Source organism: Simochromis diagramma, unplaced genomic scaffold, assembly GCF_900408965.1.
Source record: "Simochromis diagramma unplaced genomic scaffold, fSimDia1.1 OVJJ01000304.1, whole genome shotgun sequence".
In the NCBI taxonomy this organism is placed as follows: Eukaryota; Metazoa; Chordata; class Actinopteri; order Cichliformes; family Cichlidae; genus Simochromis; species Simochromis diagramma.
The window spans coordinates 5,328,565-5,342,287 of record NW_024387030.1 but is presented as its reverse complement, the minus strand read 5'-3'; the positions used below and the strand labels follow the sequence as shown (position 1 = coordinate 5,342,287).

Sequence of the window (13,723 nt, the reverse complement as noted above, 5' to 3'; positions counted from 1 at the left end):
GTCTTCTGGGCAGAAACTGTCAAGAATAATTGTTCATCAAAAATAGAGTTTTTTTCCTAGAGTTGAATTTCAGCTCCGTAATCAAGAAAATGTAATCTTTATGTGTCCACAAATTTAAGGAAATGTTTTTTTGTGTGTGTGTGTTCACAGAACGGATGCCGAAAGTTCATCTCAGCATTTGGAGGCCTTGAGGAAGCTTGCAATAACTCTTGAAGAGCAAAAAGGCACTCTTGAGGACCTCAAGGATCAGAAACAGAAAGTCATCCAGCATTTGAACTTGGATGACAAAGAGCTGGTTAAAGAGCAGATCAGCCACTTTGAGCAGCGGTGGTCTCAGATGCAAAACCTAATTGAAAGAAAAATCCAAGACTCAGTCGTGACCCTAGAGGATATGCATCAAGTGGAGGCCCGCCTGAAAGAGGCTCGAGATTGGGCTGAAGAGCAGCAGCCTGCCCTGTCTGAGGCCATGAAAATGAGTCCTCCTCCTGAGCTAGCTCAGAGCTTTCTCTTTGATCACCTGAGCATCTGCAGTGAGTTGGAGGTGAAGCAGCTCCTCCTGGCTCAGGCCATGGCCGACGCTGACAGGGTGTTAGCGCGGCTGGGCCTCAGTGAACGACAGCATCTGCAGCAGCTGATTTCCGACACACAATCTGAGGTAGAATCTTTGAGTGTGAAGGTGACGCAGCGCAGAAAACACCTCAGCAAAGCTTTTACTGAGAGGACACAGTTCCTGATGGCTGTAAGTCAGTCCATCTCCTGGGTCCAACAGAATGAGAAGAAGGCTCAGGCAGAAGAGTACATTGCTTTGTTACCTGATGACCTAGCCAAGCAGGTCAGAACCTGTCGCAACATCCAGAGCAGTCTGAAGGCCTATCAGAGCGAGCTGACATCCCTCTGGTCTCAGGGGAGAGACCTGATGAGGGATGCGAGTGAGGAAGAAAGGAATGAGATTCTCACAAAGCTGCAGGAGCTGCAAAGTATCTTTGACAAAACCCTTCATAGATGTGGCCAGAAACTTCAAGAACTTGAAAAAGTGCTTATCTCTAGGAAGTATTTCAAGGCTGATTTAGAGAAAATATGCCAGTGGTTGAAGCAAGCTGATATAGTCACCTTTCCTGAAATAAACTTGATGGTTGGAGATGCTGAACTGGAAGCACAGTTGCTGAAGTATCAACAAATAGTTGAGCAGGCAATTGAGTATGAGAACCTCCTCCTAATTGTCCAAAGAGCTGGCCAGGAAATATTGCCGACTCTGAATGAAGTTGACCACTGCTATTTAGATGAAAAACTTAACACCCTTCCTCAGCAGTATAACAGCATATTAGCACTAGCCAAAGAGAAACAGGAGAAAATCCAGCAGGCCATTATTACAAGGAACGAGTACAAGTCTTTCATAGATATCACTCACAAAGCACTGAAAGAACTTGAGGAACAGTATAATAATCTGGGGACTCAGCCGGTAGGCTTGCAAACAGAAGAAGTTGTCAGCCTACAGAGTGATTACAAAGCAATTCAGAAAGATCTGAGCAACCTGGGTCTAGCAGTGAGTGAACTGAACCAGAAGAAAGAGGGATTTCGTAGCACTGGCCAGCCGTGGCGCCCGGAGGAAATGACCCAGCTCGTGAGCCTGTACAATGGACTGAAGAGGTTGGTGGAACAGAAAGTGGAGCATCTGGACGAAACCTTGGAGTCGTTTGAGGACCACAAGGCGATGGCTATGCAGGTTGACTCTGAGTTAAAGGCCACAAAAGAGCAGCTGGTTAAAGTGAATGCAGAGACGCAGTCTGCTGAGGAGAGGCTAAAGAACTACCATGCTCTGGCAGGGAGTCTCCAGAGCGCCAACTCTCATTTGTCAAGACTCATGGAGCAGATGGACACTCTTGCTCCTCGTGTGGACCAAGCAGCCCATGATGCCTCGAAAGAGCAAGTGGTGCTCTGGCAAGAGGAGCTGCAGTCCTTACAAGCTGCAGTAGGGGAGCTGATCGAAGAATGTGAGAACAGGTTTATCCAAAGCAAAGACTTTGAGACGGAGATGAAAAGGACCCTGGACTGGCTGCAGCTAGTCAGGGATGATCTTGACTGTGCTGTGATTGTGGATGTCAGGGTGGAGAAGGTCCAGGAGGAGATCAGGAAGCAGCAAATCATGCAAGAAGAAGTGCAGTCCAGGCTGAGAATTGTGGCTGCTCTCAGCAGCAGGGAAAAGCAGGAGTTTATCAGTGCCAATGAGCTTGTCCCAGCCCACGTAGATACAAGTCTTGAAGAAATGGCAAAGCTACAGGCAGATGTTCAGAAGGCACTGACTGCCAAACAGGTGGGAACATCTTTAGTGAATGTAAATGTTTCATTTTTGAAGTTGTTAGCTGTTCAGTGAATTAGATCGACGTTTCCTTTTCATATTTTTCTCATTTGATTTTTTTTTGATTAAGATTACTCTGGAGGAAGCCTTGGTGTTGTGTCAGAAATACCACTTCAGGATGCAAGCAGCGTGCGAGTGGCTCGAAGATGCCGTATCTTTCCTGCAGCAAGCTAGCTTGGGTGTGGATGTGGAGAACTATGAAGAGTGTCTGAGGCAGCAGGCAGATATCATGGCCACAGAGCAGGAGTTTCTCAGCCACCTAGAGGAACTGCAAACCCTCCTTCCTCAGCTGGAGAAACTGGTCAACCCTACTGCTAAAGAGCAGCTACGGGTGAGTGTGGAGTCGGCAAAGCAGAGAGGCGTGGAGGTTCGAGATCAGCTCCAGTGTCACCAGGAAGTCCTTCACAGGTAATAAGAAAAGAGTCCGATCATGCAATCTGCCCTTTATCTGCAGTTTATTGTTGGTCTTTTATAGTGGTACTTTATACTTGAATATATTCTGTTTTTCTCAGCTGTGTGGCCCAGTGGAAGTCATACCAGGAAGCAAGGCAGACTGTCATTGAGCTTATGAATGAGGCTGAGAAGAAACTGACTGAATTTTCTACTGCAAAGGCAGCCACAAGCCAAGAGGCTGAAGACAAGCTAGGCAGTCACAGAGTATGATAGCCTATAATATTATTTTATTCAATAGGTGGTGCTTCTGTGAATGCTTCATGCTACTGACATTCTTTCAATTTTTTCAGTCCCTTGTATCTCTGGTGAATGGCTTCCAAGAGAAGCTGAGTGGTTTAGAGGAACAGGCAGCTCAGCTGGAGCTGGTGGGGAGTGACGCCAGCAAGGCCACCATCAGTCGCTCCATGACCACCGTGTGGCAGCGGTGGACACGATTACGCAGTGTAGCACGGGGACGGGAGAGAGTACTTGAGGACACCGCACAGGAATGGAGGACTTTCAGAGAGAAGGTACACTGCAGCCAATGGGGAGAAATAATATTTTGCTAAGTATGGAAAAATAAAGATTTGCAGTAGAAAACATCTATAAATATGTTTCTTTATATAGATGGTGAAGGTTAAAGCGGTCTGCGATGAGCTCCAAAGTCGTTTCCCTGACAGTGCTGTGGAGAAGGCTTCCAAAGCCACTCTGCAGTCTCTGTTAGACCAGCATGACTTGTTGAGCCAAGACTTGGAGCGGGAACTGTCCTCCCTGATGCTGCTGCGCCAGTACGCACTCAGTCTGCTGCATGATGTGGAAGTGCCTTCACCAACAAATGGACAAGATGAGCTGCCCAGCCTGAAGGAGATCAGAGCTGTACAAGACCGAATGGAAAGGTAGGAGGATGAGAAACTTTAAACAAGTCCATCTGTAGCGATCAGAGATGAAAAAGTGCGATCTATGTTGCTGTTCAGAATATAAGATGAATTAATTATCTATTTGTCTTCAGCCTTTTGACACAGTCCAGGACCAAAAGAGCTCAGGCAGCTCAGGAGCTGAGGGACAGAGAGGAAGTGGAGAAGGAACTTAGTGTTGTAAAAGCCTGGATACAGGAGACCAGGGAACTTCTTCTCAATCCCACTCCAGACATTGATTCTCTGTTGCAGGAGCTTGAGGTATATCTGCCATCTAAAATCTGTCGTCTACACAGAGAAATGTCCAATTTGTGAATTAAATATGTCTGAAAAGAACACTGTTGCTCACACTATACCTCGACTAAGTCTCCAAAATATTCTGTTCTCTAATGGCCAATATCAGTGAAAGTGTTTGATGCCAAAAAAGGCTAAATAGGTCTTCTCTTTATTGCGCATAGGTTGTGCATGGAGATGTGATCACTTATCGTCAGAATGTGGATAAATTAGCAGAGCAACAACAGAGCAAGTACCTGGACCTCTACACTATACTCCCTTCAGAAATCTCCATGCAGCTAGCAGAGGTCTCACTTGCTCTGGGTGCTATTGAGGATCAGGTACTCTACAACACACACAGCCCTGAATATAAACTAGACATCAATGGGCATCGGCCATATTTGTAGCATTTGTCACTTCTTTTCTCATCTATTTTCCAGGTTCTTTCCAAGGAGAGAGAAAATCAGAAAACCAGAGAAATAAAGGAGGACTTCAGCTCCAGAATCCATGACATGTCAGAGAAACTCAAAGCCATCTCCACTAAATTTAAGGAAAAATCTCCTGATGTTGATCATGCCAAAGAAGAGGTCAAGGTAGAATGCTTACTTTGTGTTTGATTGTATTTTATGTGTTGTTGATAAAGGAAACTCTAAAATTACACTTTTTTTCATTGAGAACAATGATTGATATAAACTTTTATGCACCGATTTTTTTTCTCAGAGTCTTTTTGAAGACTTGGATACCTGCGGTCGCACTCTTGCAGAGCTCGATGCAGCTGTACAAGAGTTTGGCCGCAGAAACCCCCTGCTGGCCAAACAGCTAAGTGATGCCATCAGCAAGCTGTCAGAAATGCATCATCACACATCAAGACTAGCAGACTGTAGAAACAACTGGCTCAAAAAGGTTTGTTTGTAAACCTTTATATAACAATAAGTTATATAAGTCCAACATAGTAATAAAGGTAAAGAGAGTTTACATTTTCTTATTGTGGCTTTTCAGGCTGTCTGTTATTTAGATGAGTATAATGAGATGCTGGACTTCATTGTGAGGTGGTCAGAAAAAGCCAAAAGCCTGGTGAGGGCAAACATCATCTGGAACTCCTCTGTTCATCTGCAGGAACAGATACGGATGTACCAGGTGAGTTGGCGTGTTTTTTAAAGTGTTATTAGTCTCTCTAAAAAAGCAAAATCTAAATGGGTGGACATGGCTTGAGCTGGATTGATGCATATACACGTAAACGTGCTCACATTTAGTCATAAATGGGTTCTGTTTTTTTGTCTATGGCAAAGTTAGCTGTTGTACGAAACAATGCTGTGACCTTCTGGACACCGTACCACTAACCTTTCTCTTTCTGTACTCAGGCTGTCCTGCGTGAGTCTCGAGAGCTCCACGGGGACCTTGAATCCATGGCAGAGAAAGTAGAGCTTCTATCTGAGGTGCTGCAGGTCGAGTCTATGAGCCAGCAGGTTTGTGAGCTCAGTCGACACACCGAGGAGCTTCAGCAAAGCATCAAGACACGACTGCAGAGTCTGCAGGATGCAGACAAGGTACAGAAAAATAAAAGATTTTGTTTTTGTTTCACTTGTTAAGATTTTTGATAATCTCTATTTTAGTTTAAAATCATGTTTTACTAGTAGAATTTACCCAAAGGAGCATTAATACTCGTAGCACTTTGTGAAAATTATCTTATGGACGTCTGTCTTCAGAGTATGGAAGCCCTGGAGTATGAAGTGAAGGCCCTCCATGTTGCTCTGGAGCAGGTCCAAGCTACACTGACTTCACCAGAGTTGGCACGCCAGAGCCTCAAAGAACAGCTGGCTCAGAGACAGGTAACCAAAAAATATGAATGCCTTTTATTTATTTATTGTTAATAAAGAGCCTCAAATGTTCACTTTTCATCTTGTGTATTTTAAACATTTTCATGCAATATTAACTTTACATTTTTACAGCGTCTGCTGGCGGATATGGAGAGCTTCAAGCAGCAGGTTCAGGCCGTGCAGCTGTGTCAGAGTGCACTGCAGGTCCCAGAGGAGGTGATGCCTAACCTTGCTATCTGTCGCACAGCTCTGCGCCTGCAGCAAGAAGCCAGTCACTTGCAGCATGTAGCCATTCAGCAGTGCAACATCTTACAGGTACAGGGGGATGCTGCTGCTGCAGCACAATAACGTCAACACTGTATTCACAGAAAATATGCAACAATGCTGGGTACTGATAGAAAGTTACTTGACACCTTTAAGGTGTGTTTTGAGTCCTTTCAAAGTTGTAACCAAAGTTTCTTTCAATTTTTAATACGCACTGGATTTGAAAAGTTTACTCTTTTTACATTCTGAGATTTAACGAATTATGTAATATTAAAACTTATTTCACTTCACTTTTTTCAGGAGGCAGTGGTGCAGTACGAGCAGTATGAACAGGAAGTCAGAGATCTACAGGGGCTGATAGAGGAAGCGCACCGGGTCATTCAGGACAGACCAATCCCCACCAACAACATCCAGGAACTGCAAGCCCAGATCCTACACCATGAAGTACAGTACTTTAACTCTTTCACTTTGCCCGTCTTTCTTCTTAAGAAAAACAGGAGCCTACTGTGTGAACATGTGCTGTATTCACTGCTGTATTTGTTATTTTGATTAAAAAAATCCTGATATCTGCTTGTCTTTCATACTGAGCTTTATATGTAACCCATAACGTCTGTATGTATTTTGTATTTTTGACTAGGAACTTGCCCAAAAGATCAAAGGTTACCAGGAGCAAATCGCCTCGCTCAACTCAAAATGCAAAATGCTGGCAGTGAAGGCCAAGCACGCCACCATGCTCCTGACAGTGACTGATGTAGAGGGTCTGCCTGAGGATCTCCAGGAGATGGATGGGGAGAAATCAAAGAAATCTGCAGCTCAAGCTGTCGTGGTAAGAGAACATCATGCACAACATAATGTGCTGATGGCTATAAAGTTTGTGCTGGATAATAAACAAATATGTTGACCTATTCTACTGTTTAAAGCTTTAGCATAGCCTGGATATTTTTCTTTAATTCGCTCCTGACAGGTCTATTGTGGAGCTTTTACGTTTATCTACGCCTTGCCTGTGCATCATCTTTTCCGATTTACCTTGCATGTCTGCTCTTCTGTTTTCCTGCATGGTGTGCCAGATGACAGCTGGACGCTGTCACACCCTGCTGTCACCTGTAACTGAGGAGTCTGGTGAGGAGGGCACTAACAGCGAGATCTCTTCTCCTCCTGTGTGCCGTTCTCCTTCTCCCATAACTCACACTGAAGCAACTGTAACCAAGGTTTCAGCCTTCTCTCTTCTTTTTGTTCAAAGTTGTTGAGGAAAAAGATTCTCTTGTGTAGTGTAGATGACATTAGATTTGCATCTTCGTGTAAGTATTTCTGTCTGGTTACTATCCATTTAATAACGTAACTTCTGATGATACCCTTTAAATCTCCCTTTAGATGGGACGAGGGACACTCACAAGAGCTCCCATTCAAGAACTGTATGACCCAACCTTTGAGTCTGTGGCCAACTTAGATGACCTGCAGCGCTCCTGGGAGAGTTTAAAGAATGTGGTATGTGAAAGTCTTCATCTTCATGCTTTTTTAATAAAAAATGTCGATTACGAGCACGTAGATTTGAACATTTTTTAATAAAACACTATTTTCAGCAACTTGAAACAATGTTATGAATTTGGTATTTGATTATTCCTTGTTAATGGTTATCATTATTAGTATATCAATGGTATTTCAGACCTTTTTTATACTCTGCTTTGTCTTACAGATCAGTGAGAAGCAGAGATCTTTGTATGAAGCTCTCGAGAAGCAGCAGCATTACCAGGGTTCACTCCAATCAATCTCTTCTAAGATGGAGGCGTTAGAAGCCAAACTCAGTGAGCCTCTGGAGGGAGATAAAAGTCCGGATAGCCACATAAAGGCACATAAGGTTTGTCACATACAGAAAGGGCTTGCATATCGTGAAGATTAGAGAGCTGAGTTGAGGAAAGTCAGACTTGTCGAATATGTATTTATCACCTTGTTTTGAATCTTTAGTATTATTTTTATAGGATTATGGTATTTTGTGTAAACATTACATCACTATCTCAGTTCTTGCTTGTAAACCGAGTAGGCTAACTTTTGGTTGTTTTGTAAAGGGTCTGATAGAAGAGATTCAGAGTGCGCAGGAAGAAATAGACCGGCTGCAGACAAGCTTCACGGAAGATTTGGCCACTGATGCTGTGGACTCAGACATGGCTGACCAGCTGGCCATGCAGTCCTCCCTTGCTGTGTTAGCTGAGAGGATGGCCACCATCCACATGAAAGCCTCGGGGAAACAACAATTATTAGAGGTATTTTTTGCGAAAATCATATCAAATAGTAGAAATAGTTGTTTTATTATTTAATCAAACTTTATTTCTCGAATACCAACTTAGAAAGTTGTTATAATAACTCAAATTGGATGTGGCATCCTTCAGGAGCGTGTCAGTGACCGCCTGGAGGGTCAGCTTCAGGAACAGGCCGTACAGCTCTATCACACCCAGGCAGATGAACTGGACCAGTGGTTGGGCAAAATGCGCAGTGCTGTAATGTCCCTCCTGGAACCTAAACTTCCAGAGGAGACAGATATGGAGAATCAACTGGCTGAATGTCAAGTAAGAGTTCCCCCTGCTGTTCACCCGCAGTAATGCAACCTCAAACACTGCTGTACTTGAGAATATTAATGGATTTGTGAATATAAATGTGGGGTTAATTAATAATGCATGTCACAGGAAATTTTCAGAAATGACAGGTGGATGTCTGGGATTACTTTTTAGATGCTCAGGGATTTTTTTCTGAGCACACTAGTGCAAATCAGATTTGTCAGTGGATTATTTACCTACGTCTCATCTTTCAGTATTTTGTCCTTATTACACATGGATCATTTCAGGGGGTCAGGGGCCTTTCAGTGAGTAAACAAGCGTATTAGAGGAGTAATAGGGACCTTCACATGGCTGGACCTAAGTGACTGTAGCACTAGTCTTAAGCAGATTATGCAGATTTCTCTGTGCGACAGGGGCATGTTAGAAGCCTAGGGCTGTGTAGTCAGAGCTCGCTACCTGGATTGGTGCTCGGGACAAAGCTGCTAGAATATCCAAGTAGGGGAATCCTAGAGTACAGGGAGTGTAGGATAGCAGGGTGGGAAGCGATTCTCTGCTGTAGAATAACATGCAGACTCTAACGATTGCAAAGGAATGTCAGTAATATCAAAAAACAAATGTTTCTTTAAACATATGGACAATCTTTACTGATGGGCACTGACAGCTGGTCTGGAATTAGAATGGTGTTCTACACAGACAAACTGGTTTGTAAGTTGAGGGGGAGCATGTATGCTGAAGAGCACGGAGCCTGAAGGATTAGTGGTAATATGTTGCACAGGAGGCAAGGCCGAAGAGGTGGGCCAAGGATGAGAGCCGTCCCTGTCCTTTGGACAGGGAAAGCTGCTGGTGAAGGGGGTTCATCCATAGCTGGAGAGTCTGTCGTGTAGATGGAGGAGCTCCTGTAGGCGGTGAAACACGATGTTTGATCTGGCGTCTCTCCTCCTACTGCTGCAGAACATGCTGCTGGAGATTGAAGAGAAGGTGCTGGCCCTCTCAGAGCTGTCAGTTCACAGTGAGAACTTGCTGCGGGGAGGCCACACAGACACAAGAGAGGAAGCTGAACATTTGGCGAGGAAGTTACGCACACTGAAGGGTGGTTTGTTGGAGCTGCAGAGGATGCTACAGGACAAACAGAGTAACATCCAGGTGAGGTTGCTGCATGGGCTAAATGTTGTCATCCGCTGATGTGTGTGCATGTAGTGCAGAATATTTGACTCTGTGTTTGGTCCTCACTGTGACTACGATATTTGCAAAGTTTGCACTGGTGTATTTATCAGCAATGGGTCTACAACAAATGCACATGTAAATTTTGAATTATTGTATTTGATAATACTACTTTTTCTGAAGCATTTGTCTTATATCTAACTTTCTGATCCGACAGGGTTCTCTGCAGGAGCAGGAAGACAGTGAATCAGACTCCAGCCTCTCTCAGAGTCCCAGTGTACAAGATTGGCTGGCCCAGGCCCGAACCACACGAACCCAACAGCACCAAGACAGTCTTCAGAGACAGAAGGTGATTTTCTTTTTTCAACCTTCATTAAGTTCAGTATAGACTTAAATACACGTTCTTACATAGTTTGTCATTGGATTTCTTTGACTATTACCCAGGAATGCACAATAAATGTTCTTATCCTAATGTTGATGACAAACTTTAATTTGTCTTTTGGGTCAGTCCTCATCTGTGAGTTGAATGTAAAAAGGAGTGAGTGTGCAATAAATGACATGTCCCCACAGGAGCCAAAAATATGTGCTTCTCACCAAAACATGTGTATCCCTAAGGGTCTAACAAGCATTTGTATAAATAACTTCATAAATGTTTCTTTGTGATGCCACATACAGTCTAACACTGTTGTTTTGTTGCTTGTTTTCTACTGTAGGAACTGGAAGAGCAGCTTGCAGAGCAGAAAAAGCTTCTTCAGTCAGTTGCCAGCAGAGGAGAGGAGATCCTCATCCAGCAGGCTTCACCCAGCAGTGCCAGGTCTCTTAATAACAGTTATATTATACATGAATAATAATTAACTGAATAATAAAATATGAAGTATATGTATGAGGTTCATTCTTATGGCAGAATATAAATGTAAGTAATGTAACAGAGCACTAATTTATTCTCTGTCATCCTGCAGTATGACAGAACCATTTTCACCGGCAGCCTTGGCTGAAAGGGAAACGCAGGCTGGGCGGGAGCAGATGAGGCAGAGATGGGAGAGTCTGAGACTGGAGCTCAAAACTAAACTCCAGCTCCTGCAGAAAACCCTGGAGCAGGACCACAAGCAGCCAGTACATATCCCTGTGTTTTTAATTCCTGTTAGCATACACTCAATAGAAAAAACAAATCAGAGTGTTTAATATGTATTTTTTGTCCTTTAGGTGTTTTCGAGAGCTTCCCGTGTGTCCACATCTGGGCCGGTGTTTAAAGGAGACACCCAGGCTGACAGGTCCTCTCTGAAGACTCTGTACGATAGCTTCAGGCAAACAGTAGAAGACGTCACCCCGCAGGTTTAGCATATCTGTTATTATATTGTAATGCAATGTTGGAAATGCAACTTTTTATTTCGAGCATGTGGTCTCAATGAAATCTTACATTCTTCCCATGTACATGTGTATGTAGCCTGGTGGTGGTGAGACACAGGTGGCGCAGATGGAACAACAGCTCTACACAGCTGTGTCATCCACCTCCTCCTGGCTGGATAATGTGGAGAACAACGTCTTCTCTGGCTCAGTGCTGCTGGCTGAAAATGCAGAGACCCAGCTACAAAAGCAGGAGGTACAATTGGCCTTATTTGTGGAGCTTTAGTAAATATTGCAGGAAATCTCAAATGAATAAATCACATGATCAGAAGGGTTAAATAGTAACTTCTACACCAGCATGCGGCTAAAGTTCTGGGTGGGAAGCATGGTGCTGGTGCATAAAAATAAAGCTATGTCATTTTAACTGCAGTGTTACACCGTCAATCAAAATGCTTTCCCATATTACAGGTTTCACCTTGTAATTATTTAGTATAAATCAAGCTGATGATTCTGACCTCTTCTGCAGACCTTGGAGAATGATGTGAGGCATATGACGGAGGAGGTGAAGCTCAGCCAAACTCTGCTCGCTTCATCTTCAGCGTTAAGGCACGAAGAACGAGTACTTTTGGAAGACAACCTTAACTGCCTCAAAGAGAGATTAGGAGCTCTGGGTTGTGCTCTGGGACAACGCTGTGACCAAATGAGGAGCAGAGCACATGAACTCACGTCCTATCAGGTTTGCCTCATATTGTGCTTTTTGTTTTTCAAGCCCTTTAATGTTTGACGATTTAAAGAGACAGCCGCTGGGGAAATGCTTCTTTTTATTAAGTTAAGCCACTGTTGCAGAAGACAAAGACAAGCCTATAGGAAACAACATTTATATCTTTATATTATGAAACCAGACATGCATGCATTTTGTCTTAATTTCCTATAAATGACCTCGTGTCTTACACAGACTGAATTGCAGCTTCTTCAAACTGCTTTAATTGAGACCAAATGCCAGATACTGCAAGCCCTAGCTGGAGCAATGGATAGACCAGCGTCAAAACAACTGGAGGTAATGCAAGAGTTGACTAATATTCCTCCTGAAGCTTTAACCATCTTCCATTAAAGCTTGCAGAAAACAAGAACATTACTGTGAATGTCTTTAATACATCTAATCGGTTTCTCTCAGGTCATTGCCAGTGCAGAGGAGAGCCTGAAAGACTTTGAACAAAGAATCACAGAACTTAAAACCAGAGGATCAGCACTGCACGCGGATCAGATCTCAACAAACAAACTGCTCAAACTACAGGTAACAGACATGATTGATGGCTCACGGAGAAATCATCAATTTGGTTTTACTTCTGAATGTACAGTGAAGAAATTACCGTCAAATTCAAAAGATGCACAACCGGAAACTGATTTTTTGTGTTTTTCCAGGATTCTTATGAGGAGCTGGTGATGACAGTGGGTTCCCGGCGCAGTGGGCTGAACCAGAACATGGCACTGAAGGAGCAGTATGAACGTGCTCTGCAGGACCTGAAAGACCTGGTGGACACAGCTAAAGACAAGATGGCTGCCGATCAGAGAATTATTGCCAGCTCTGTGGAGGAAGTCCAGAATCACCTGGACAAACATAAAGTATAGTCACCTGCTAAATCCTTTAGGCTTAAAGAATCAACAAGGTTACGTGTTGAACCCAATTTGTTGTGATGCAGGAGACAAATAGAGCTGATCGTCTTTGTTTCTGGCCTCTTTTAGGAGTTCTTCCAGGGTCTAGAGTCCCATATGATTCTAACGGAAACATACTTCAGGAAGATCAGTGGCCTGATGCTTCCCAAAGAAAACCAAGCCTTGGAAGAGACACTAGCTGAGGCTCAGAGAGTCCTCAAAGAGGCACACAGTAAAGGAGTTGAACTGGAGTGTATCCTAGAGGTAGGTGAAGGAGTATATATGCCATATTTGTGTAGAAGGAAGGTTAACATAGTCACAAAAATTCTGATAACGGATAATTTTGTGACCAGTTCCAAGTGTGGTTGGTTTAACTGTATCTTATTACATGTAGATATAATAGATATGACATGTTTAATGAAAGACATTTACTTAGTTTTTAAATGTTATATATTAGAACATCACTAGCTATATAAACACATTTTTAAAAGCCTTTTAATTACCTTGAAAAAAAATTACATATTGAAGTTGGTAGCTATGAGAGTTGGAGTTGTACTGTAGGACAAAAAATCAAATTAATGGTAAAGTTAAAAAAAATATTATTATAGTTACATAGTAACAAGTGTGCTGATTAAAAGAGCAAAGATGTACTTGTCAGACGACTGAATTTTAAATATTTATTTATAATAATGTTTATTTTCAGACTTGGTGCCGTTTGGTGCAGGACTACCAGAGTCTGAACCAACATCTGGAGGCTGTTGAAGAAAGTATTCCTTCTGTTGGTCTGGTTGAAGAAACTGAAGAAAGGCTTATGGACAGAATATCATTATACCAGGTACAATGTCACATGAGCTCAGTTGTAAATTTACTACATCGGGCTAATTGTTTAGCTGTGACAAAGGAAGAAGCCACTTAAATTCTCTTACACGCTGATTAAGCTTTAAAGAAAGGTTCAAGTCA

At 43.1% G+C, this 13,723-nt stretch overlaps 1 protein-coding gene across 14 annotated transcripts in view; it reads left to right on the top strand.

The window, feature by feature from the left end:
* syne1b (spectrin repeat containing, nuclear envelope 1b) overlaps positions 1–13,723 on the top strand; it is a 75,292-nt gene that overhangs the window by 43,717 nt on the left and 17,852 nt on the right. For all 14 annotated transcript variants that reach the window (XM_040042626.1, XM_040042639.1, XM_040042640.1 and 11 more), the window contains 32 exons: positions 151–2,311; positions 2,427–2,764; positions 2,869–3,013; positions 3,100–3,318; positions 3,416–3,684; positions 3,798–3,963; positions 4,161–4,316; positions 4,416–4,568; positions 4,696–4,878; positions 4,975–5,112; positions 5,337–5,522; positions 5,682–5,804; positions 5,925–6,107; positions 6,357–6,500; positions 6,694–6,882; positions 7,124–7,264; positions 7,428–7,541; positions 7,750–7,911; positions 8,120–8,314; positions 8,441–8,617; positions 9,557–9,748; positions 9,984–10,115; positions 10,480–10,580; positions 10,726–10,879; positions 10,970–11,098; positions 11,211–11,366; positions 11,637–11,846; positions 12,066–12,167; positions 12,285–12,404; positions 12,533–12,733; positions 12,854–13,027; positions 13,467–13,598. In XM_040042626.1, the coding sequence (XP_039898560.1) occupies positions 151–2,311; positions 2,427–2,764; positions 2,869–3,013; positions 3,100–3,318; positions 3,416–3,684; positions 3,798–3,963; positions 4,161–4,316; positions 4,416–4,568; positions 4,696–4,878; positions 4,975–5,112; positions 5,337–5,522; positions 5,682–5,804; positions 5,925–6,107; positions 6,357–6,500; positions 6,694–6,882; positions 7,124–7,264; positions 7,428–7,541; positions 7,750–7,911; positions 8,120–8,314; positions 8,441–8,617; positions 9,557–9,748; positions 9,984–10,115; positions 10,480–10,580; positions 10,726–10,879; positions 10,970–11,098; positions 11,211–11,366; positions 11,637–11,846; positions 12,066–12,167; positions 12,285–12,404; positions 12,533–12,733; positions 12,854–13,027; positions 13,467–13,598 (7,345 nt within the window). The remainder of the gene's footprint in view (positions 1–150; positions 2,312–2,426; positions 2,765–2,868; positions 3,014–3,099; positions 3,319–3,415; positions 3,685–3,797; positions 3,964–4,160; positions 4,317–4,415; positions 4,569–4,695; positions 4,879–4,974; positions 5,113–5,336; positions 5,523–5,681; positions 5,805–5,924; positions 6,108–6,356; positions 6,501–6,693; positions 6,883–7,123; positions 7,265–7,427; positions 7,542–7,749; positions 7,912–8,119; positions 8,315–8,440; positions 8,618–9,556; positions 9,749–9,983; positions 10,116–10,479; positions 10,581–10,725; positions 10,880–10,969; positions 11,099–11,210; positions 11,367–11,636; positions 11,847–12,065; positions 12,168–12,284; positions 12,405–12,532; positions 12,734–12,853; positions 13,028–13,466; positions 13,599–13,723) is intronic.